Source organism: Zonotrichia leucophrys, chromosome 8, assembly GCF_028769735.1.
Source record: "Zonotrichia leucophrys gambelii isolate GWCS_2022_RI chromosome 8, RI_Zleu_2.0, whole genome shotgun sequence".
Classification (NCBI taxonomy): Eukaryota; Metazoa; Chordata; class Aves; order Passeriformes; family Passerellidae; genus Zonotrichia; species Zonotrichia leucophrys.
Window position 1 is genome coordinate 29,601,838 of NC_088178.1, and position 25,005 is coordinate 29,626,842.

The window sequence follows — 25,005 nt, forward strand, 5'->3', positions numbered from 1 at the left end:
GTGTCACAGAGCAGGCGCTGCCAAAATCCCGGCTCTGGAGCACCGTGCTGTCCCTGTGCCACCTGTCCCACAGCCACGAGCCATCCCCGCTCTCCCCACAGGGAAAAGGGGCAGCTTTCCCCTGGGCTCTTCGTGCAGCAGAGGCACAGCTGGTGCTGGAGCTGTGGGAGGGTGGGTGAGGTGTGGGCAGGAACGCCTGGAGGGCGAGCAGAGCTGTCAGAGCTGCACAGGAGCGGCGCCACAGAACCCTGGCGAGTCTGCACTGCCAGGGACCTTCAGGGACACCTTCAGCTGTGCCAGGGACACTGCCAGGGATCCGGGGCAGCCACAGCTGCTCTGGGCACCCTGTGCCACTCGTACCTTGCTATACCTCAGCTGGGTAGGAGGGGAAGCAACTGCTCCATCAGTTGTCAGCTGGAATGTTTTCAGGAGGAAAAATCCCTTAGGAAATGGCATTGCTGCCCATGTTGGGAGTGATCACACATCCATATGTCTTTCCAAGTAAAAATACAGGTGGGATGTCTGCTTTGTTTGACTGTGCCTTGCATTTTCCAGAGATTAGTGGCAGAGAACCATTGGAAGAGGATAAAATAGTCCAGGATGAACATTTGGAAAAATAACAACTGGATTTTAGCGCTCAGGATTCCTTCTCTGGGGGACTTAAAACAACCCCATGATGTTCACTTGTTACAGGATAATGTCGAGCTGCTTATCTGTAGTAAACATTAAAAGGATTAGGTTTTTTGGAATCCTTTGTGCTAAGAGAGAATCCAAACTCATTTTTACCTCCTGCTGTACTTTTCCAGCTATCTCCTGCTGGCTGCTCCAATCCAGCACGGTGCTGGATACAATCCCTGACATTTGCTGTGCAAACCAGGAGCCTCCCCAGGGTGCTGCTGGATGGGTTCTGAGAGCTGGGAGGGCTCTGGGGACTCATTTGTACCTCGGGGCTCTGCTGAAGGTGGGTTTGGGTTGCAGAGAGCAGCAGCTCTCGGGTCTGTTTTGGGCTCTGCTGTGAGCAGGGCAGGGGCTCTGGTTGTTCTGTCTCTGTTGTGCCCACTGAGCAGGAGAACAGGAACAGAGAGTGAATTAAAGTCACAGAATGGTTTGGATTGAAAGGAGCTTAAAGATCATCCAGTGCCACCCCCTGCCAGGGCAGGGACACCTCCCACCAGCCCAGTTTGCTCCAAGGCCTGTCCGACCTGGCCTTGAACTTCTTTATTCAGAGATTACAAAGTCAAGTAAACACATATTTTTGCTTTTGGATACATGCAGAGGCTTAATGATGTGTTTAGCAGCAGCTGACAGCTTCTGTTACAAACACTTCAGTCAGTGCTGCCGGCTCCTGTGCCAGGCAGCTGTGGCAGCACAGGGAGGGGCTGCAGGGGCTGCAGCCTGTGTGGGGACACTGAGCTCTGGAGGCTGTGGCATCACGGAACCACAGACCACGCTGGCTTCTATGGCATCTAAAATATTATCCCATTCCACCCCTGCCATGGCAGGGACAGCTTCCCCTGCTGCTCCAGCCCCAGTGTCCAGCCTGATTTTGGGCACTGCCAGGGATCAGGGGCAGCCACAGCAAATCTGGGAATTCTATTCCAGTCCCTCCCCACCCTCCCAGCCAGGAACAATTCACAATATCCCAATATCTCAATCTACCTTCTTTTAACTTCCAGCCATTCCCTGTGTGCTGTCCCTCCATCCCTGTCCCCAGCCCCTCTGCAGCTCTCCTGGAGCTCCTGCAGGCCCTGCCAGGGCTCTGAGCTCTCCCTGGATCCTTCTCCTCTCCAGGTGAGCACCCCCAGGTGTCCCAGCCTGGCTCCAGCCCTGGGACAGTTCTAGGGCCTCCTGGTCTCCGCTCCAGGTGCTGCTGGTGTTGTCCCCAGGGCTGGGGCAGCTCTGCAGGTGGGGCCTCACCTGGGTAAAAAAGTCAGGAGCCACAAACCCAGCAGAGGGGTTTGAACTTTTAAGGGGTTCCTAAGAGTAGCAATGTTTGCCCTAAGTGGGAGAAGGTCAGTGATGCCTGTGGAGCTGTGAGCTGCCACCCCGGGGAGCCCTGTGCCCCTGCCAGGGCTGTGCCAGGCTCCATGTGTCCCATCCTGGGCCACTGAGTGCTGATGGTTTCAAGCACAGCCCTTTCCACATGGGAGATTATTTAGGAAAAGCAGCAAGCTGTTCAGATAATGGGGAGCAGGTGCACAGCGTTAGAGAGCAGCCAGGCAGTGCAAGGAACAGCAATTTTCCTTGTTTGTGGTTCTAAGAATCCTGAGGGATGTTTTGGTGAGACTCAGGAATCTCAAAAAAGAGTTTTATAATTAACAAAGCCTGCCCAAACCTCTGGAAATATTTTGGAAACATTTGAAATCATGAAGATGGTACTGTAGTTAGGAGATGGGGAGTAATGTCCTCAGGAGTGACTCTGGGAAGGCAAAGCAGATGGTGAACCTTCTTGGAGAGTCAGTGCTATCATCCTCGGGGAAAGTGTAAATTCCCAACATAAACAAAAATCCTCGAGCCTGCCTGGTGTGCTGGGCTGGAATGTGTTTGTGTTTGTTACTCCAGAGCAAACTGTGGGGCTGTGCAGCTCTCATGGAAACCACTTGACTGGCAATGACGATTGAATGACTCTGAATTACATCCAAATTGTGGCGCATTCCTGTTTCTCCATCCTTGTGCCAAATTTTGATACATTCCACGACTGCTGGTGGGCAATGCTAGTCCAGGGACATCGGTTCCTGAAGCTGGTGAAGGGTCTGGAGTGGAAATGTGAGGAACACCTGAGGGCACTGGGCTTGTTCCTCCTGGAGGAGCCTCACCAGGGTCTGCAGCTCCTCCCGAGGGGCAGTGGAGGGACGGGCACCAATTTATTCTTTGTGATCAGGAACAGGATCCCAGGGAACGGCTGGAGCTGTGTCAGGGGAGGTTTAGCTGCGGTTTTGGGCAAGGCTCTTCCCCCAGAGAATGGTCCCGGCCCCGAGGCTGCCAGAGCAGCTCCAGGAGCGCTTGGGCAGCGCTGCCAGGGATGCCCGGGGTGGGATTTGGGATGCAGGGCCAGGGGTTGGATCGATGGTCCCTGCGAGTCGCTTCCAGCTCGGGAGGCTCTCTGATCCTGTAGCTGTTACAGTAACGCTGCAGCATTTGAGCAGCTGGGGGGTTGCTGTTATGAATTCTCTTTGTTTGCAGAGTGACTCACGAAGCCTCGCTGTGTTTTACAATGATTTCTCCTGGCTCGCCGTTGTCTGCTCATTACCGCGGCTCAGGCGCAGCTTTGCACAGGTCCGGGGCCGGTGCCCGCTCGCAGCTAACTCCTGCCACCTGCCGTCTCCTTCCTCTCGCTTCCCGGAGATCCTGGCTTCTTTGGGATGCGCAGGGATCGGGGAGCGGAGCTGAGCGGCCGCTGCTCCCCGCTCTGCGCTCGCTGCCCCTCCATCCCCCGGAGAGCCGGCACGGGGAGGCTGAAGAGAAAAGGGAAAGGGAAAGGGAAAGGGAAAGGGAAAGGGAAAGGGAAAGGGAAAGGGAAAGGGAAAGGGAAAGGCCCCTTCCATCCCAGCTCCTGCATCCCCCAGAGAGCCGCACGGGGAGGCTGAAGAGAAAAGGGAAAGGGAAAGGGAAAGGGAAAGGGAAAGGGAAAGGGAAAGGGAAAGGGAAAGGGAAAGGGAAAGGGAAAGGGAAGGGGAAAGGGAAAGGGAAAGGGAAGGGGAAGGGGAAGGGAAAGGGAAAGGGAAAGGGAAAGGCCCCTTCCATCCCGGCTCCTGCACCCCCAGAGAGCCGGCATGGGGAGGCTGAAGAGAAAAGGGAAAGGGAAAGGGAAAGGGAAAGGGAAAGGGAAAGGGAAAGGGAAAGGGAAAGGGAAAGGGAAAGGGAAAGGAGAGGGAAAGGGAAGGGGAAAGGGAAAGGGAAGGGAAAGGGAAAGGCCCCTTCCATCCCGGCTCCTGCACCCCAGAGAGCCGGCACGGGGAGGCTGAAGAGAAAAGGGAAAGGGAAAGGGAAAGGGAAAGGGAAAGGGAAAGGGAAAGGGAAAGGGAAAGGGAAAGGGAAAGGGAAAGGGAAAGGGAAAGGGAAAGGGAAAGGGAAAGGGAAAGGGAAAGGGAAAGGCCCCTTCCATCCCAGCTCCTCCATCCCCCGGAGAGCCGCACGGGGAGCCTGCAGAGAAAAGGGAAAAGGAAAAGCCCCTTCCATCCCTGCCCCACACCGCTGGGAGACAGCCCTGCCTGGGCTAGGGCCCATCCCACTGGGATGGTGGAATCACTCCGGAAAGGCCTCCAAGATAATCAAATCCATCCATTCCCACCTCTGACCATGTCCCCAGGTGCCGCATTTGCACAGCTTTAAATCCCTCCAGGAATGGAGGCTCCACTACTGCCCTGGGCAGCTCTTGTGGTGCTGCTGTCACCTTTCCTCCTTTGGAGTCTGTTCAGCTCTGGCAGGGCTCAGTTCCCTGGAATCCCTTGGTGGGCAGGGATTTCCCCGAACTGGGAAATGCTGTTAAATAGATCTGATAACACAGGTTGGAGTCAGGCAGGGAATGCTGGCAGCTCCCACATGTCCTAGAGAGATCTCTTATGGAGACAGGGATCTGGACGATTTTTAAGGACCTTAGATATCAAATTTCTGGCCCATATTTATATCACAAATGGGGTGTGTCTCACTATGAGTGCTGTTACTTGGGGATAAACTGGAATGGAAATTTTGGGGGTTTTGTGCTTTGTATTCTGCCATCCTTATTTTCAAGTGGGCAAATGCAGCTTTTTTCCACTTGGAGAAAGCCTGTGGGGTGTGCAAACTGCAGAGAGGATCTCACAGTCAGTGCAGTGTTCTGAACACAGTGATGAAGTTTTTCCAGCAGAGCTCAGCAGTTAACTTCCAACAGAAAAAAAATAGTGGGAAAGGCAGGTCTGAGAGGGCAACTTTACAATCCCATTGAAGTTCTTACCAATTCCAGCAAGTGTTTGTTTGGGGGATACTTTTGGCATCAGGGCACAGTTCCAGGTGGGTGTTGTGCAAGCCAGGAGCAACTGGTGACAAACACAAGGTTAAACTCTTGCTCTCTGTATCTTGGGTCACATTTTCCTGATGTTGGATCATCCAAGGGGAATATTTTCCCATATCCCAGTTCTTGTACCTATTAAAAAGCAGTGCCAGCAGAGTTATTCCTGGGTTTGAGGATCTTGCTCACAGGCTGTACCTCTGGGAGTGCCTGTTCAGTCCTGGCAGAGGTAACTCCAGACTCTGGGATCAGTCACTTTTTGGGGAATTTTCTGTTAACTTCTGGCTGAGCACATGGGTGGCTGAGTGCTGGATCAAAGCCAAGGAAAAGGAGCCTGAGGAGCACTGGTGTGGCTGCACATTGAACTTGAGGAAAGGAATAAAAGCGCTTTTCAGTTGGACTAACCACGTGGTCCGTACGGCAGCATGCCAGGTGCTGGAACGGGGAACAGGGGAAGCGGGCAGCAGGAGCTGGAGCAGCCATGGTGCTCCCAGCTGGGCACTGGCTGTGGAGGCTTCTCACCAAAGCAGCAGTTCATCCCAGTGATGTAGAAATCTGGAAAACTTGCAGGATCCAGGCAAGTTCAGGCGTTCATACTTGATGTGCTCCTCCTGCCGCAGTTGAAGCTCTCTCTGCAGAGAGGAGGGAGAGCTGGGGTCTTCCCTGCCACTGTGCTCAGGGAATCTTCTGGATTAAGGAGTGGAGGGATGGAAAAAGGCACAGCAGGAACCACAGCCCGGTGTCCTGGTGGGACAGCATCCAGCATGGCATGAGGCACTGCAGCAAGAGACAAAAGCTGACTTCCAAAGGCAAGGAAATTCCTCCTGAGCGTGGCCGTACCTCACTTGGCTTCCCGGGCCATGGTCACACATCTGGTGTTTCCATCAGGCCAAAGGAGGCCAACCTGCTCATTCTCAGTGTTTATGAGGGGTGTCATTGCTGGAGTGGCCAGGGTGACTTCAGCCACGGGTCACAGCAGCCAAGCTATGAAACCACAAGAAAGTGGGTGTAAAATGGAAAAGGTGACAAAAAGTTTAGATTTCTTTTTTAATTTTTAAACAGCCCTTCGTTTTACAGCATAGATGTTTAAAATTCACTGAACTGATACCTTGAATGGCTAAAAACATGGTTTGGGCATCCAGCTCCCATAACTGCCAAGTGCTTGAAAATCTTGCAGGATTTCAAAAGTTTGGCTCCAGAGCAGATGGGTGCAGGGCTGGGCTGGAGAGTGCTGTCATGTTGTGGTGCCTTTAGTCCCTGTTGTGCTTGTAAGACTTGGAGTGAGGTTTGGCAAATAGAACCCCAGGGCTTGTGCAAAAGGCATTGAGGGTGGAGTGGGGTGTTTAGAATAATGGAATCCTGGAATGGTTTGGGCTGGGAGGGAACTTAACGCCCATCCCATTCCATTGCCTGCCATGGCAGGGATGCCTCCCACTGTCCCAGGGTGCTCCAAGCCCTGTCCAGCCTGGCCTGGGGCACTGCCAGGGATCCAGGGGCAGCCACAGCTGCTCTGGGCACCCTGTGCCAGGGATGGACTCTCCATTATCTCTGATCTATCCCTGCCCTCTTCAGCTGCTGCGTGCTCTTGCTGAGAGCTGCGCTGAGCTGCGAGACACCCGTGCTGAAGGAGGCATGAACAGAGGCAGCCAGCACAGGAGCCTCCAGGGTAAATGTTTATGGTCACACAGGGTCCTCCTTGCACTCGGGAGAAACTCGGTGCCGGTGAGTGGCTCTGATGGCCGCAGGCCGGTGACACGGTGGGAGCCGTGCTGAGGTGACACAGTGAGCTGTGCTGGGGTGACACGGTGGGAGCCACGGTGACATGATGCAGTGGGAGCCACGGTGAGGTGATGCAATGAGCTGTGCTGAGGTGACACGATGAGCCTCACTGAGGTGACACGGTGGACAGCCTCACTGAGGTGACACGGTGAGCCACACTGAGGTGACACGGTGGCAGACAGCCACACTGAGGTGACATGGTGGTAGGGAGCCGTGCTGAGGTGACACGGTGGGAGCTGCACTGAGGTGGCACAGTGGGAGCCACACTGAGGTGACACAGTGGGAGCCACACTGAGGTGACACGGTGGGAGCCACACTGAGGTGACACAGTGGCAGAGAGCCACACTGAGGTGACACGGTGGTAGGGAGCCGTGCTGAGGTGACACGGTGGCAGAGAGCCACACTGAGGTGACACGGTGGTAGGGAGCCGTGCTGAGGTGACACGGTGGGAGCTGCGCTGAGGTGGCACAGTGGCAGAGAGCCACACTGAGGTGACACGGTGAGCCACACTGAGGTGACACGGTGGCAGAGACAACACTGAGGTGACACGGTGAGCCGTGCTGAGGTGACACGGTGGCAGAGAGCCACGCTGAGGTGACACATGCCCTGCGAGCCCTCTTGTGGCAGCGTGTGACCCGCGGTGTGTGTTCCGTTCGCAGCTTCGATGTGGAGAATGGCCCGTCGCCGGGGCGCAGCCCGCTGGACCCGCAGGCCAGCTCCTCGTCGGGACTCGTCCTGCACACGACGTTCCCGGGCCACAGCCAGCGCCGCGAGTCGTTCCTCTACAGATCCGACAGCGACTATGACCTCTCACCAAAGACCATGTCCAGGAACTCCTCGCTCCCGAGCGAACAGTAAGCACCAATTCAGCTCGTGTTCTGCACTCTCCTACAGCTCTCTGTGCTGCTCTCATCCTCTGTTAAAAGGAGCTTATGGGTGGTTCTGGCACATTCCATAGCTGGAATGCACAAAACAGGTGCTGATCCAACATCCTCTCCCATCCCATCCCATCCCATCCCATCCCATCCCATCCCATCCCATCCCATCCCTCGAACATTCCCATTTTCTCCAGAATTTAGCAGAAGAGCTTTCAAAGCCATATCCTCGAATAACAGATAAGTTGTGCTGTACTTTTATTTACAGTATTGCTGTTCCCCATCCTGTTTTGGGGCTGTTCCCTAGAACCGAGGGGAAAATGAGACAGATGGCTGAGCTTGAGAGGATCAATACCCACACAGTGTCCTGGATTCCCAGCCCCTCATTTTGAAAGGCACATTTTGAAGTTTTGAAGCGGCCATTCAGCTATTAAAAAAGTGCTCGTTAAACAAAGTTGAGCTGTTGCGAAAGTTTTGTCACGGAATGGAAATCTGAATATTAGCCAGATCCACGAGAATTCTGCGAGAAAATATTCCTGCTGAGTTAAAACTGAGTAAATATTTATTGGAGGAAACACTCCAAATTATGCAAATAGTGTTTCGTGTAAAGGGTGGATTGTAACAATTCCCAGCAGTGTGCTGGGGTGGGGGAATCCCATAATTTCCCCCAAATTTGTGGCTGTCTGCAGCTTAAGTGTCCATCCACTGTGGCCATCAAGGCTCTGTTAGGATTGGGACAGAGTCTCCATGAGTGTGGGGACAATTTTAATTAAATTTAGACTTAATAGCACTGATACCCGAGTGAGGATGAAGGGATGACCTCTTGCAGCACAGTGGGGAGAATTCCTCATTGGAGGGGTCCAGCACTGGTGGAGAACTCTCCAGAGGGTCCTGTGGCAGCCTGGAGCTGGCTCTGCTGCCCTTGCTCAGTACATGCTGTTATTAATTATGGGACTAGGAATAGAATTGACCAAAATGTTGCTTCTCAGAGTGCCTAAAGGGGCTCCAAGAGAGCTGGAGAGGTACTCGGGACAAGGGATGGAGGGACAGGACAAGGAGGAATGGATTTAAGCTGAAAATGGGTAGACTTAGGTGGATATTGGGAATTAATTCCTGGCTGGGAGGGTGGGCTGGCCTTAGCACAGAGTGCCCAGAGCAGCTGTGGCTGCCTCTGGATTCCTGGAAATGTCCAAGGCCAGGCTGGGTGGAGTTTGGATCCACCTGGGGTACTGGAAGATGTCCCTGCCCATGGCAGTGATGGGACTGGATGGGCTTTAAGCTCCCTTCCAAGCCAAACCTTCCAGTGATTCTTTACCCTGCCATCTCTCAGCTAGGTCAGTCATACAGAATGTTCCACACATGCTCAAGTGCCATAACTAATACCAAAAAAAAAAGGCAAAAAGAAAAAAAAAAAAAAAAAACTCTCATTGCTGGTATATTTTGCTCACAACTTCTGCTCAAATCTTCCGTGATGAAAACAGCCAGACAAAACCCGGCGTCTGAACAAGGTTAGAGACTGCGACAGAGATCAACAAAAGCCAGGAAATTCAAAGGTGACCTTTCCCCGCACCACTACGGTTGGTTTTTTTCCACCGCGGTGCAAGCGTGAGCCTTAACTTTTGAATTTCCTGGCTTTTATTGCCTGGCGTTCTCAGTCCGAATGCTCGCTGCAGCCGGTTGTTTTGGATATACACGGTGACCTTTCCATTAGGAACAAGCTTTTATGTGGTGTTAACTAAATGCTGCGTGGGTACGTTCATGAGGAAAACCCCGTCAGGAAAACGCTCCTTCTCTGAGGTGAATTTCACTCTGTTTGAAGGTAAATTTGTACAGAAATTTATACATTTTTCTCCGGTTTTCCTTAGGCATGGCGACGACCTGATTGTCACACCTTTTGCCCAGGTGAGTTGATGGCATATTGGCTTCTGAAATAGTTTTTCTAAAGCATTAAAGCGGAGAAGGTGACACCTGCGGTTTTGTCTCCCTCAGGTGCTGGCCAGCCTAAGAAGCGTGAGGAACAACTTCACGCTTCTCACCAATTTACACGGCACCTCCAACAAGTAAGCCTGGCTTTTTAAGCTCCTTTCGTACACAAGAGGAGCCGGCGGGGCCCGAGCAGGGGCGGCGGGGGCCGGGGAGCGGCGGGCCGGGCAGCGGCGGGAACGGCAGGGCCGGGGAGCGGCGGGAACGGCAGGGCCGGGGAACGGCAGGGCCGGGGAGCGGCAGGGCCGGGCAGCGGCGGCCGCGGTGCCTCAGGCTCCGCCATGGCCTCACGGCTCCGCCGCGGTTTGCGCGCGACGCCAGGGGGCGCCGTCTGCCCTCCCCTCATGGCGTCCATCCTCTCATTCTCTCATGCTCTCATCGCTCCATTCCCTCACCCCACATTCCATCACCGCCTCGTCCTCTCATCCCCTCATGGTGTCCATCCCCTCATGCTCTCATTGCTCCATTCCCTCACCCCTCATTCCCTCACCGCCTCGTCCTCTCATCCCCTCATGGTGTCCATCCCCTCATGCTCTCATCGCTTCATTCCCTCACCACCTCGTCCTCTCATCCCCTCATCCCCTCATGGCGTCCATCCCCTCATCCCCTCATGTTCTCATCCCTTCATTCCCTCACCCCTCATTCCCTCACCACCTCGTCCTCTCATCCCCTCATGGTGTCCATCCCCTCACGCCTCATGTTTCCTTCATCCTCGCCCTCCACCTCTACACCTCGTCCTCTCATCCCCTCATGGCGTCCATCCCCTCACGCTCTCATCGCTTCCATTCCCTCACCACCTTGTCCTCTCATCCCCTCATCCCTTCATGGCGTCCATCCCCTCATCCCCTCTTGCTCTCATCCCTTCATTCCCTCACCCCTCATTCCTTCACTGCCTTGTCCTCGTGTCTCCTCCTCCCCTCATGGCATCCATCCCCTCCTCCCCTCATCCCCTCATGGCGTCCATCCCCTCATGCTCTCATCACTTCATTCCCTCACCCTTCATTCCGTCACTGCCTCGTCCTCTCATCCCCTCATCCCTTCATCCCTTCATCCCTTCATCTCTTCATCCTCTCCTCCCCTCATCCTCTCATTTTCTCATCCCTTCATCCCCTCATCGCCTCATCCCTTCATCTCTTCATCTTCTCCCCTCATCCCCTCATCCCTCAGGTCCTCCCTGAGGAGCAGGCATTGTGTTTCATTTTGTGCAATGTCCATTCTGAATCATGGGGGGCAGTTTGGGGCCCCACACCACACAAAAACACATTGAGGGGTTGGAGAGTGAGAAAGAAACAGATCTGGGGAAGGGTCTGGAGCCCCAGGAGAGGCTGAGGGAGCTGGGCAGGGGCTCAGCCTGGAGCAAAGGAGGCTCAGGGGCCCTTGTGGCTCTGCACAGCTCCTGACAGGAGGGCACAGCCGGGAGGTCGGGCTGTGCTCCAGGGAACAGGGACAGGAGCAGAGGGAACAGCCCCAGGCTGGGCCAGGGCAGGGTTATTTGAATATCAGAAAGAGTTTCTTCACAGAAAGGGTTTTCCAGCCCTAGCACGGCTGCTAGGGTAGAGTCCCCATCCCCGGAAGGAATATAAAATCCCTGTGGCTGTGGCACCTGGGGACACGGGTCAGTAGTGGCCTTGGCAGTGCTGGGTTGGATTTGGTGATCTCAGAGGTCTCTGTCAACCTAAACAATTCCATGATCTTTGTCATGTGGCCACCTTGGCTATCCCAGGCATTCCATAATGGTCCTGCCCTGCATTTCCACCACTGCTTCACAGAACAATAATAATCCCAGAATTGTCCCGGTTGGAAGGGATCCAGCAGAATCAAGGCCAACTCTTAATTGGCCCACAGAGGGATCAAACCCCCAAAGCTGGTGTTATCAGCACCAGGCTCTACCCAACAAAGCTTATCTCACATGAGCTGTTCATGGCCAAAGGGCAGGTGTCAAGGCGGGCACCCCAAACCTGGGGCTCTGGGAACAGCAAGGATTTCCCAGAAGCGGCATCCTGGAGCTCAGCTGCCAGAGGGCTGCCCAGAGAACTGAATCCCACATCACTTCCTTTGACACTGATTGCTCTGAAGGAGGAAGGTGATGCACTCAGGACGAGGATGTTGTTTTTCCTACCTGCTGAACAGGAGAAACCAAACAAACTCCTTTTTAGGCCTTTGTCCGGAACCACCGTTTCCCCTCGGCTATTTATACTGAGCCAGTCATCGTCATCCTCTGGCCTGCTGGGCCCCAGAGAGCTGTTCAGCCTCAAACCATCATCACTCATTCCTGGCGAGGTCTGCTGTGCACCCACCCGTCCCACTGATCCTTCACTGGCTCCAGAAGGGAAGGATGAGGATGAGGATGAGGATGAGGATGAGGATGAGGATGAGGATGAGGATGAGGATGTCCCCAGTGGGACACCATGGGCTCGCCCTACTCCAAGTGTGATTGGCATCACCTGGTGCCCACCACGAGCTCACCACCTTTATTTTACATAAAGCCCAGCATTTTATCCGGGCGTGAGGTTTTTCCTCCTGTTGATTCCTGTTGGCAAATTTTGATGGGAAGGAACTGCTGCATTCCAAGGTGGAGGTTAATAAAAACCCAGATGGTTTAAATATTCCTTTTTCATAAGCTTTGCTTTTTTGGAAAGGTCGGGCATTTTGGCAGTTCCTAATGAGGAATCTGAAATTGGACAGGGCCGGAAGGAAGCGAGGGTGTAACCTGTAGGACACACAGGCATCTTACAGTGTCCTTTGGAAAGCATTCCCAGATTTGATGGAGGTATAAAGTGTTTGCCTGGCCAGAGTAAAAGTCATTAAATTTTTAAGCCATCCCATGCCAAACATCCCAGTCCATGGTGGAATGTGCTTCCAGGTGCCGTGGAGCTTCCTGCACAGTTTCCACAGAGCTCTGCTGGGTTGCAGCCTTGCTGCCAGCTCATGATTTTATCATCTGTCTCATGATTTGTGACATTTTACTTAAACTTCTGCTCTGGGGATCCTGAGAATCTCAGCTTTCCTTTACTCCTTCTTCTCCTCTCTTCTCTTTTTTCCTCCTCCTCCTCCACCCCTCCTGGCCCGAGCAAGGAAAAAGAGGATGCTGTCCCACATATTTGCTGGAAAGTATGAATGTTAAGGCCTGCAGGAAAAAAAACAACTGGCAGTCATATTTTTTGGACTTTAACGTCAGGGTTCTTGAGGCAGTTTCCTGATTGGAAAAGAGGAGAGGATGATTAATGGCTTTGGAGTGGCGGAGTTTGGCAATCGCAGCGCAGGACGCGGTCGGGAAGCATCCGGAGCCGGCTCGGTGCGATGCCCTGCGGCGGGCGGGACGGAGCGGGCAGCGGCAGCCGCTGATCAAGGACGGCGCTGTCCGAGCTCTCATCTGCCATCCCCGCCTGCCCGCAGAACAGGATGGGCACCCCAGGGTGGCTCCGGAGCGGGGAATAGCGCCGGGAGCAGCGGCTGCTGCCTGCCCACCCCCCAAAGGCATGTCAGTGCAGCTCAGCGCTTGGAGATCCCTGAGCTTGGATCCCTCTGCTCCGCGCTGTCCCTGTCGGGGAGTTTCTGTTTTTTTAGAGATCTCGAGATTTGGCTTTTCAAAGGCTCAGCAGAGGCAGGTCGGGGCACATTTGCCGGGAACTGAGCGCCCAGCGCGTGTGCCCTGTGCTGAACCCTTCAAGAGGCCGGGTGCTGCTCATGCTGCCAGAACAGCCTTGGGATGCCAGGGAGAGGGCTGGCAGCGGGGCTGCAGTCGCGCTCCACACCTCACCTGGGCAGCGAGGCCTTCCTTCTGAAGAAACCCCCCGGAGCTACAATTGCAGCACAATTGAGCCGCTCTGCCTGCTTTGATTCCAGCTTCAAAGCAGAGCTGGCGAGTAATGGATGTTGCAGTTCAGTGGCTGACTCCGAAATTTGGGGTTAGGAAGGAGGTTGGCGAAGGGAGAGTGTGGGGAAATCTGGCTTCAGTTAAAATGGATCTGAAACTTCTTTGGGGAAGCAGAAGCCCAAAGTTTCATTTTTGGTCAGCCTGAAGGACTGCAGTCAATCCAAACTGAAGTGTCTTGATTTTGGTGTCAACTCTTCTTAACTCCTTTAGAAAACAAGTCTCTGATGATGGTTTCAGCTTGAAAAAGTAACAGTTTTGTTTGGCAAGTCTCACAGAGAACTGTGTTGACATTTGGAGGGAATCTGCACCTTTTTCCAGTCAGACCCTGTTGGCTTGACTTGAACCAATTTTTTTCAAATAACTTTTGGCCCTTCCAAAATCCAGGAATTGCTGCTGAGGTCGTTGGTCAGAGGCCAGGAAGTGTCCTTCAGCTGTCTCAGAGCTAAACAACAGTGACTGCAGCATCCTCTTCCTCACTTCGGGAGCAATTCCAGTGTGAACTGGAGGGTTTAAAGGCACATTTCTGACCTTACCTGTGCCACTGCCTTGCAGCAGTTTGGCATCACTGCAGGGTCCATTCCAGACTCCACAGGGAAAAGCTTTGTGGGAAAAGGCCTTGGCCACGGGGGAGCCAGCAGAGCCTGGCCCTTGCTGCCTTCAGGCATGTTTTGAGCACAAAGTTGCAAAGGCAGCACGGGATGGTTCCATTTCTCCTCATTTCCAGCCCCTGGAACAGGCAGCGAGCAGCCATCTCTGGTTTTTCCTAACAGATCTGTCAGTGCTGCTCAACAAATCTTTGTGAAGCGTTTGGGGCTTTTTGGGACAATAGAAAAGGATTTTTAACTGGGGGAGCTGGCAGGGTTTGCAAAGACAAAATCCCACCTCGTGACAGAGAATTCTTGTTCCCTCCTAGGAGATCTCCAGCCACGAGTCAGCCACCTGTCTCCAGAGTGAACCTGCAAGGTACGTGTGGGATGTGGGGATGGCCTTGCCAAGGCAAGGGCACGCAGCATTTATTGCCCAGTTCTGCTCACAGCTGCTCTCCTGCCCCCTCCCCGGTGCAGGTCTGGGTTCCTCCTGCAAAACTCACAGGAGAGAGCTACCAGGCTGCAAATATTGTTATTTTAATGGTTTGGTTTGGGGTTTGTGCTGGTGCATTAGCACAGGAGATGAACACGATTTTGGTTTGATAGTCACGGCCACAGTGGCTGCTGTTCTTGTGAGTCCCTGTGAGCACAGGCCTGGACAAGCCCCAGCCCACGAGCCCTGAACAGGCTCAGGCACAGCTGGGTCTTTTTTTTTATTCTGTTTATTTCAGTTTGTCTCCATGTGATCTGTGTACTCAAACCTTTCCTGGGTGAGACTCCCTTGCCTTCCTGCTGGGAAATGGGGTGCCAGGGCCAGGTGGGGTGGGCAGCACTGTGAGGGCTGCTCAGGACGAGGGTGAGCAGCAGAAGCTGATTAGCTAGGCCAGGTTTATTTGCTTTGACACCTGGGTTCAGCCAGGCTGAGGGTCTGTAGAACCCTGCTCGGCATCAGAGCTGGCCCTACTTGCACTAATTCAAAGGTTGCTCCAGAGAGAAGGAGATAAGATTTGGATCAGTGCCCATTTGTAAGGTTTAATCTCAGCCCTTCCAATAATTACATGCTTGGAGGGACTAATAAAGCTTAATTTTCACAGCATGTGAAGCCTGGATAACTATCATTTCCTCTCCTGCTGCGTGTTATTTATTCTCAGGGGACACACAGAGTCCTGGACACTTCCAGGTTAGGTTCCTCCAAACTTGTTAATGGGAGATGGAAACCTCTGATTCAAAAACAAAACTGGACAACACAGTCTCAGACTCCTTCCCTTTCTGTCCCAGCCAGCAGGAATGCAGCTCATCACCTGATCTAAGGCTGGGTCTAGCAAAGCTTTGAATTTGTGCCTGTGTGAAAAAAACCAAAAAAACCCATGGAAAATTTCCTAGGCCTTCAATGGAGCTGTTTATGCAAGTTAGACAATCTAATAATGAGGAGAGAATGCCCTTCCAGGAATTTTTAGATTTGTTTTCTTAACACTTTCTGTGGAAAAAGTTGCTCTCAACTTTTTAACACTTTGGGGATATTTTTCTACACTATTTCCAATGAGAGCTGTAGGACACTTGGTACTTTTTAGCTGATCCAAGCTTCTCATGCTGGGAATATATGAGAATTCCTTTAGTAATGAAGTGTTTGACACACAGAACTGTGGAGCAAGTGTTGTGTTACCTTGTAAAGGCTGGATTTGTGGCCCCTCAAGTAAATAGGTTTTTAACCATGAATCTTAGCTGCTTTTAGGTGAAATCTTCAAGTAAAATTTTTAAAAGTGAGTTGGATCATTGCAGCTGTGGTAAATTGTGACACTTTGTAGATAAGAAGGAGATGCATTTTTGAGATTAATAGGAAACTGTGTGATTTCCTCCATAAACCAGCCAATATTGGCATTATTGGTAGAAAACCCTGGGTTCTTGGTTAAATTCAGGTCATTGCCTTCCTCTGCCCCTTCACAGCCACTGTCACACTGACTTCCCTTCCAAGCAGCAGAAAACAATCACAACCCTTGACTTTCTAAGGAAGTTTCCATTTAATTCAGCAAGAGCAGAGATTTTTAAGGAACTTTTTCCGTGTTTGCACCTTTTTTTCCCCCGGGGATGGTTCTGCTTTGGAAATGATGAACTGAAGGAGAGGTTTTCCTAGCAGAACCCTTCCAGTTCTGTGCCAGCGGCTGAGAGGATGCAGAGTGTTTTTCCTGAAGGTTTTGCAGAAGGAAGCAGTCGTGTTTTGATTGGGACCAGGCTGCTTCACATCTCTGCAGATGAAAGACTGTGTTTGGAATGGACTGGGTTTAGATTCACGAGATTTGTTGAAGCTGGGAATTTGATTTTAACCCTCCAGTGTCACCCGTTGATTCACGGCTTTACCACAACGCACTGACATCACTGTGAGCATCTTGTGGCTGTCTCCTTTGATTTGTCATTAACGGGGTGATTTATATCCTGTTGTGAGAAATACAGGACTCAGGGCTTAAAGCAAACAGGGCTGCATTAATAAAATTACCCTGGAGGGAGGCAAATTACATCCAGCATTTGCACTGCAAGGAATACACGCCAGCTATTTACTCCAGCTGGAATATTCCAGGGTTTTCCAAGCAACAACGGCCAAATCTGTTGCTGGTGTTGCATCACTGAGGACCCAGGCCCGTGGTGGAATAAATGAGCTGTGGTGAAATGAGGAAATTCTTTTTTTGCTTTCATTTTCTTTAAGCAGAAAAGCTTTTGGCCGGGTTTTTCCTGGGACAAAGGGCTCTGAAAGGCACTGCTGGTGTCACTGTGTATTTCAGAGCTTTCTTAACCTTGCAAGCGCAGCCAGAGAAGGAAGGGCAATATGGATTGAACATCCTGTGTTTTGTCCTTGGTATCAGCTGAAGTAAATCTGGCAGATTTTTCCTGTTATTTTGTTATAAGTGCAGCTCACAGGAACGCACAAAATCACTTTTTATGAATTAACTGAGAAACCATAACATGGAAATACAAAGCCACAGCAAAAGTCCATCAGTCCTTAAGGAGCTGGGCAGGATGGTGGGAGTGCTGTGGGTTCCTGTGGAGTGTGGCATCCCCAGCAGCTGTGCAGGGCCCGGGCTGAGCCAGCCCTGGGTTACAGGAACAATGAGGGACACGGTGTCACACTGTCCCTGAGGGCTCTTTCTCCTGAGGTTTCTTTCTCCTGTCCCCCTTTGTTTCTGCTGAGCGTGGCCTCTGCCACGGTTACTGCTGGTGACCTTTGTGCCACCCTGGGCTCAGGAATCGATCAGAGCCTTCCCTTCTGCCCCCAGCTCTCCCCTCCCCTGCCCCAGTGAAGGGCTGCAGTTCCTACCAATGATTCAACCAATAACACCTTTAACCAGAAGCAGGTCTGGCTTTTCCTGCTTGCTTTTGTTCTTTCTTCCATATTTGTTCCCTTCAGTGACCCTTATTCCCTCTGAATTAAATCACCTTTCACAGTCCAAGCATCTCATTCTTCCAAAAATTGGGACAAACTTTTCCCAACCTGTTTTGCTCCCACACCATCAGTCCTGGGATGGGCAGTGTTTTCCCGTTCCTGTTGGATCCACTGCCACATTTAATGTCACCAGCGGTGACAGGAGCAAAGCCGGGAGCTGTGGATCAAACAGCACCGAGTTTTCCCCTGACTGCCAGGGGTTTGCAGAGACTCTTCTCAAGATGCCCTTGGATACTCTCAGCACTCACTAATGACAGTTCTGCTCACAATTAATGATAGGCAGTTCTCGCAATTCATGATGGGCAGCTCTCACAATTAATGATAGGCATTCTCCTCACAATTAATGATGGGCAGCTCTCACAATTAATGATAGGCATTCTCCTCACAATTAATGACACAATATTGCTGTTCTGCCGCAGCCCCGGGCTTGGGGAGTGCTGCCCTTTGGGATATGTCACCTGCAGCATTTCAGGGCTCAGGGGATTAAAGCTTTGTTCAAATTCCTCTCTGGGGATGGGAGGGAAGGGTCGGTGTTTTTCTTCCTTGTGCCTTAGCTCTGCTTTCCTGTACCTCGGCACGTTTGCCTGCTCCTCTCACATGCCTTTACACGACCTCCAAACTCGTACTCTTTCATTTTTCCTGTGGGTGTAGGACGTACACAGACTCGTGCACGAACCTTTGTGTAAAGCATAAACAAAGGCTGGATAATGCTCGTGCTGCTGACAGCCCCAAGTTCTCGTAGGAGCTAGGGAGCCTTGTGCATCCGAGTGAGCTCTGGGTCACGAATATCTCTGATCCCCAGCAATTAGCACGGAGCTGCTGCTCTTGCACCATCCTGCTCTGCCTGGCGCCTGCAGAATGGCTCTGGGCACACACGGAGCAGTGGATTCACTCTGAAATTCTGTTTCTTTGCCGGGCTGAAGATTTGACCTTTTGATTTGGAGAGCCGCTGTAAAAGTCCAATGGCTGTGGTGCTTTGGGCTTTTACAGGAGTGCAGAGGAACCACGAGTTCCTGAGCAGCTGAGCCCCCGAGTCACAGCCTGCGTGCACAATGGAGGCTTGTGAGCACCTACAGATATTATTTTTAAAGGATGCAGCGCAGGCACGATGCAGATCATTCAGAACCTAACCAAAACCGTGCGAGAAATCAGGTAGATAACGAGCTTAATGACGCGCCTGAAGGCGTGCTGCTGAGCGCCGAGGCGATTCTTGCCACTCTCAATTAAAAGAGCGTCTCAAGGCGAATTTCCAGCGGGGCTGGGGCAGCTCCGGCCATGCCGGGGCTCTGCCGGCTCTGGGGGGAGTTCATTCCTGCCGGAGTCCGCTCCGCGTGTTGCGCCCGCCTGCTGGAACACACCCCCCGAAAGTTGGACTCATGCATCTTAGTAAGTATTTCAGTTATGCTATTGACGTCAATGCAGTCATTAAATAGATTGCCGGCCCTCCCAGCAGCAAGCCTGTGCCAAAGAGCTAGAGGCAGACACATTTTAAAAGAAGAACATCAGGTTTGCTTTTAGCATTTGGAGAGAATAAGGGAAAAGTTTCTTCTGAAGTCACCCTTTGCAATAAGGGTGGTTTTTTGCTTCATTTTCTAAGGCTCATTTTGGGTGAGGATAATTGCTGTGTTTTATTGAACGCACGTTTGTTGTGTTGCTGTGTGCATAAACAGCTCCAAACGAGACTAAAAAGTCATTTTTGTGCCCGGCTCTGGCTGACAAGTGACACTTGTTTCAGGTCCCCTGGCTAGATTTATTTGTGTATCAAGTGACAGGAGGCACTCGGGCAAACCTGCTTAGCCTTTGACTCCCGAAATTCTGCCAGGATTGATTTCATGACATCTATATAAGAAAATAGCCTTCATTTCTCCTCGGCAGGCTCTGAAGACACACAAGCTAATCATGACTCCATAGCAACGGATAAAAACTGTTTTCCCCTCCGCCCCACCTGTGGATGTCACATGAAGATGCTCCACGTGCTGCTGCCATCAGGAGCCTGTCACTGCTGTCACTCCCCGGGGCCAGCTGCCGCCTGCAGCCCGGCTGTGCAGTGCGGGACTCCCTGAGCATCCCCCGGCCTGCCCGGGACAGCCATTCACAGATAGCCCTCCCTTTTCCCATCGGGAATGGCTCTGGACAGGCTCCCGAGGGGCTGGTGGTGCCTTGGAGCGGCTCCTCAAACAGAGGCTAGAGGAAATTAAGAGAATAAAAGCAGGTATTTATTGAAAGCCTTTGACAGGGGCACCTTGGGCAGTCAAAAGCCTCTCAGGGCTACGCCCAAGATGGGCTGGGCGATGGTCACCACTTTTGCACACTTTTATAAGTTTGGTCCATTTATATATCAGGGTTAATCCTCCACTTACAGCTTCAGCTAATGAAGTCATTTGCTCTCAGTTTGCTCCCCACAGTTCACTGTTGTTTACAGTGGATCTCTCAGGGACCTCTCAGGGCCTGAGGCAGTGAGGTGTCCTTGAGTTTCAGGCCTAGAGAGGAATGGTTTTGTCTGAATAAAATGGGAGAGCAGCACCTGACAGGCTATGGAGCTTTAGAGTGCTAAAGCAAAACAGGATCTGCAAAATATTTTCTTTTAAAAAAAAGCTAAAAATATGAAACCCATAAAAGCGAAATGCTGAGGCATTAGTGGGAGCTGAGCCCTGAGGACACACGGAGATGGCATCCTCGGGCAGCCAGGGAGGAGCAGGGCTGCTCTAACAGCAGCAGCGATGCCTTTTGGAGGGGTCACAGAGCCAAACCTCTGGGGTTTTGCTCGGTTGGCATTTCACTGATGAGCCCACACTCGGCTAGGCAGGATAAACCATCGATCCAGCCGGGCTATCAAAGGCCTTTATCTGATGGCTGCCTTCGTTCCGAGTGACCCGGGCAGCTGCAGCCCCGCGGTGGCAGGGGAGGGACCTCGGGGTGGCACGGTCCTGCTGTGTCCCTGGTTGGCTCTGCTCTTTGGGGCCAGGTCGGGTCCCGCTGTGTCCCTGGTTTGCTCTTTGGGGCCAGGTCAGGTCCTGCTGTGTCCCTGGTTTGCTCTGTAGGGCCAGGTCAGGTCCCGCTGTGTCCCTGGTTGGCTCTGTAGGCGGTCGTCCCTGTGCCGTTGCTCTGTAGGCCAGTCGTCTGTCCCTCACTCTGCTCTGTAGGGCCAGGTCGGGTCCCGCTGTGTCCCTGGTTTGCTCTGTAGGGCCAGGTCAGGTCCTGCTGTGTCCCTGGTTTGCTCTTTGGGGCCAGGTCAGGTCCCGCTGTGTCCCTGGCTCTGCTCTGTAGGGCCAGGTCAGGTCCCGCTGTGTCCCTGGTTGGCTCTGTAGGGCCAGGTCGGGTCCCGTTCCCAGCTCCCGTCCCGCTGCATTGCGCAAGGGCCCTGCGGAGACAATTGGGCTCTGCCATCGCTGATATCAGCGCTGATAAAATCTGTGTCTCCTTTGTTTGCTGCACACAAGCATCAGGGCTGCTGGGGGAGGTTTTGACAGCGCACTCCTCGGCACCCTGAATCAGTTCCAGATGAGAATGAGAGCTGTGTCCTGGATCAGAGGGAAAAACAGCCCAAACCAAACAAAACCACCCAAACCAAAGCTCTGGCAGGCCGGGTTATTTTTTTAGGTCGCAGGGCACAGTGTGTGCGTGCCTGGGGGATGAACATTGTCCCGCTGGTTGAGTCCTTTCCGCTTCCATGTCACAGCATTCCAGGCACCGGGGGTTGCAGTGGCCTCCCCAAAGCCCCCCAGCAGCAGCTCGGCCCCACAGCTCTGGGGAAGATTCTCAGTGCAGAGCATTCTGTCCTGGACACTCCATGGGAGAAGCTGCATCCAGAATCCCTGTGGAGACATTCCCAGGGAAATGCACTGCTCAGATCCCACCGCCAGCCCCAAAGGCCAAACCTCGCTCCTCCTGCAGGACCTCATTCCCAGTGGAAGTTGCTTTCTTCTCGTGTTTTAAAAAGTGTTTGGAACGTTGTGTTCTGATTCTCAGCAGCCAAATCCTTTGCTCTGTAGCCGGGCAGGAATTCCCAAATATTTTTTATATTTATTATATATATTAGTCTTGGTGGGAGCAGGGATTGGTTCCAGGTTGGAGGGGTATATAAAGAGGGGAAAGGGCTGTTCCTGAAGGGCAGAATTGGAATTTGCTGTCCTCTGCAGGGACAGTCTGCTCACCAAACTCAACTCTACAATTACAAAATGACAATTACAAAGATTAAAACTTTTAGAGCTTTAAAAATCAAGGTGGAATTAAAAGGGGAAGCAAAGGGTTGCTCTGGAACTTTTCCCTCTATTCCAAATGGAATTGCATCCATTCTGATTCACGCTCAGCAGTTGCCAAACAGTGACACTGAATAAAGAACATATTGATTGTTTCGATGTTCAAATCACCCAAAAATGTTCTGCTTTTATCACCAGTTTCATCTCCTGATGAACTAAAAATGATTTCTGTAGCCAAGCAAGGTGTGCTAATTAATGTAACCACCATTGTGCAAGCGGGGAGGAATGTTACACTAAGAGTTAATGAAACATTTCATTGTAATATTTGCTCCAAGAAGTGCCTGTAAATGACAGCCTTAAGGATGCTATAATTGCAATACCTTTTTTGACAGAAAGGAAACAGCTGCTAATTATTTATGGTTATTAATCAAACCTGTCAGTTTATTCAAAGTTCATTGAGTTCACTGTAAATATGTATGATTACCAACATTTAAATGTTTTAAGCAGTAGCCTTTAAAAACTATTTACATACACCTCTCCCTGTGGGAAATGTTCTCACATCCAAAGGTAGCACTGATTGGCTTTGCTGTGTGTTGGAGCTCAGAATCATTTTAGGAATTCAGAATTTAAAAAAAACCCCTCCAAAATCCTGCAGGGTGTTGATTTGACAATTAATATATTTTGATTTTGTAATCAGGACTGTGCCTCTGGAGGTGACAAACACGAGCCAGGAGCAGGATCTGACCCAAGGTTTGCTGGGATCCAAGATCATTATTCAGTGCTAAGGAACTCCATGGTTAAATTGAATTTAAAAGGGACTGTGCATTTCAATGTAGATATTCCAGTATAAATATCCTGCTGTCAGAAATCTCCCTTTCCAGGAGCAAATTAATCATCTGTGCATGCTAAACTCCTCCACCACACCTTCACACTCTTCAAAGGCTTTCTGAAACAGACTTTCCCTGGACCTCAAAGGCTGCAGGTTCCAAGCACTTGGAGAGAGGCAGTGGCTGCAGCTTGCCAGGGCCCCTGGAGCCTATTCCAGCCACCCCAATGTTTCCATTCCAAGGGGTCCAATCCAGTCAGACCTTTCGTGCCTCAAGCCTGTGTTTAGGGAGGTTTGTCAGGCTTAGCACTTCGTACCAAAATGCTTCTGAAATGTCACATTTTACAAGCAGTGTCCTTTTCTTTAAATACCAGATATTAGGCTGACAGAAGCAGGAGTTGATCAGAGCAATCTTTGTGTTCTCTGGAAAAGCCAGGGGAGAGTTCTGGGAAGTGGAAAAGCCAGCCTGTTTTCCTGCGCCTCTTCCCTCCCTCCCTCCCCGCCTCATTCCCTGTACAGCTTTCACAAGAAGTGACCCAAAATCGTGTCCCTGCTGTAGCAGACTGGAGAACAGGACGTTTGGATCCTTGCTGGGAGCATTTGTGCTGGCCTGGGACAGCCCGGGAGGATGTGGGATAGCGTCTGTTCTGTGGGGATTGTCACTGAGCACAGCGTGGGGCCGGCCCTGCTAGGAGAATTCCAAGAATAAACACACACAAGTGCAGGGTTTGTTGGAAATGGACTTTGCTGCCATTTGACAGCTGTGAAATGCTGTCCTCCCTTTTCTTCCCAAAGATCCTCTTGAAGAAGAGAACTCCAGGGAGAAGTTTCCAGTTCAACTGGAGCGTTTCTGGTTCAGACTTCATAGCACAGGGTCCCCACCTGGCTCCTCCTCAAATGCTGCTGGGCCTCCACCTGAATTCCAGCTCCTTGGGGAGGGTATTTCCGAAATTTCGCATTGCAGCTTCCTGGGTTTCAGCTCTACTGCACACACTTTTCAATGTTTCCACCCCCTTCCAGTGGGACCATCCCGTGCATGTGAAGGCCAAAAAGCTGCTCCTCACCCTCTCTAGGTCAGGAAGGAGGCACCCAGGCAGAGGTGCTGCTCACACCACATTTTCCAGCAGCAGCTGCTCCCTCTTTTGTGACGCTTCCAAATGTGGCTCTGAGTGCTGCTAGAGCAGCTCCTGGTGCACGTTGCCTAGAGTGGGGAGTCACGTGCTGAAATCCACCAAAATTCTGGAAACTGTGCTGAATTTCCTGCACAGAATTCCTGACAGTGCGAGTGACAGCACAGAGACCTTGGCCAAGCCTGACACCAGGTGTCTTTTATGCTGCCAAATGTAAGAAATTCTGGAAAATGCCTCAGAGTATAAAACTCAGAGCAGGAAAAGTAAGCCCTGGAATAATCCCCAGCAGGCTGAGCCATAGCTGACCTTCAGTGAGGAACATTTCCATTTCCATGTCCATTCAATCTGATATTTGAACTGGAATTGTTAATAAGAGGTGCTTTTAGTGCTGACATTTTGATTTCTTTGAACTCAGATTGAGGTGCTTAAATCAATGTGTTTTGAGGGCTTTAATCAAATGTTTTTTGAGAGTGAAAGGCTGTGCTCAGCTCTGCTGGCTGCAGCCATTTGGGGAGTGGTTACACTTTCAAGTCTGCCTGTCATTGCTGGGTCACGTTTGTCCCCATCTGTCCCTTCCAGGCATCTCTGTGGTGTAAAAAATCTGATTTGGGTCAGGACTGACCCCAGGTTTAAGGAATGTTGTCATACAGGACTCAGAATTTAGCTAAAATAATTCAGATCTAGGAAAAAACGTACAAATAAATTAATATCTGGAGTTCTAGAATATCAAATTCTGATTATGGATAACCAGGGAGCGAATCTGATGTTGTTTCCCTGGTAATTTCAGGGGAAATGTGGTGCCACGTCCCAGACACACCTCTTAAACAGCCAGGGTGTGCTGGCCTCGGCTCCCAGGTGGAGATGAGCACGTGCAGGGTTTAATATGGAACATTAAAAGCTGTCAAAACAAATGATGCTGTGCTGTAGGCTCCTGCCATCTCCCTCTTCCTCCCCACCCCGCTCCCCGTGGGACTCACTCCGTGATTTTCAGCGCATTATTCCAAAAGTTCTACGTGCACTTGGGGAGGCAGAAAGGCCAGTGAGTCACGAGCTGTGCAGGAGGGAGATGAGTACCCAGGATTAGCACGGGGAAGTCTCAGCTCTGTTTCAGAGTTTGAGTCTGGGGCTTGAGGCTCTCCCCAAAAATCAGAGTTATGGTGTGGGGGTGGACAAAACCTGGGTGTTTTGGGGAGCCACCACCCAGCTCACATGCGAAATATCCTGCATTTTTAAAAGCTGGGGGGTTGTGGATCAGGAAGTTGAGGTTGTCCAGGCTCTGTGTGCTGGTTCTGCTCGCCGGGCTCGCGCCGTGTCCCGCGCTGCAATCGC

At 51.7% G+C, this 25,005-nt stretch overlaps 1 protein-coding gene across 4 annotated transcripts in view; it reads left to right on the forward strand.

The window, feature by feature from the left end:
* The window catches only part of PDE4B (phosphodiesterase 4B), a 201,993-nt gene that overhangs the window by 129,117 nt on the left and 47,871 nt on the right, over positions 1–25,005 (forward strand). For all 4 annotated transcript variants that reach the window (XM_064720517.1, XM_064720518.1, XM_064720519.1 and 1 more), the window contains 4 exons: positions 7,426–7,620; positions 9,507–9,543; positions 9,631–9,701; positions 14,415–14,464. In XM_064720517.1, coding sequence (XP_064576587.1) covers positions 7,426–7,620; positions 9,507–9,543; positions 9,631–9,701; positions 14,415–14,464 — 353 coding nt within the window. The remainder of the gene's footprint in view (positions 1–7,425; positions 7,621–9,506; positions 9,544–9,630; positions 9,702–14,414; positions 14,465–25,005) is intronic.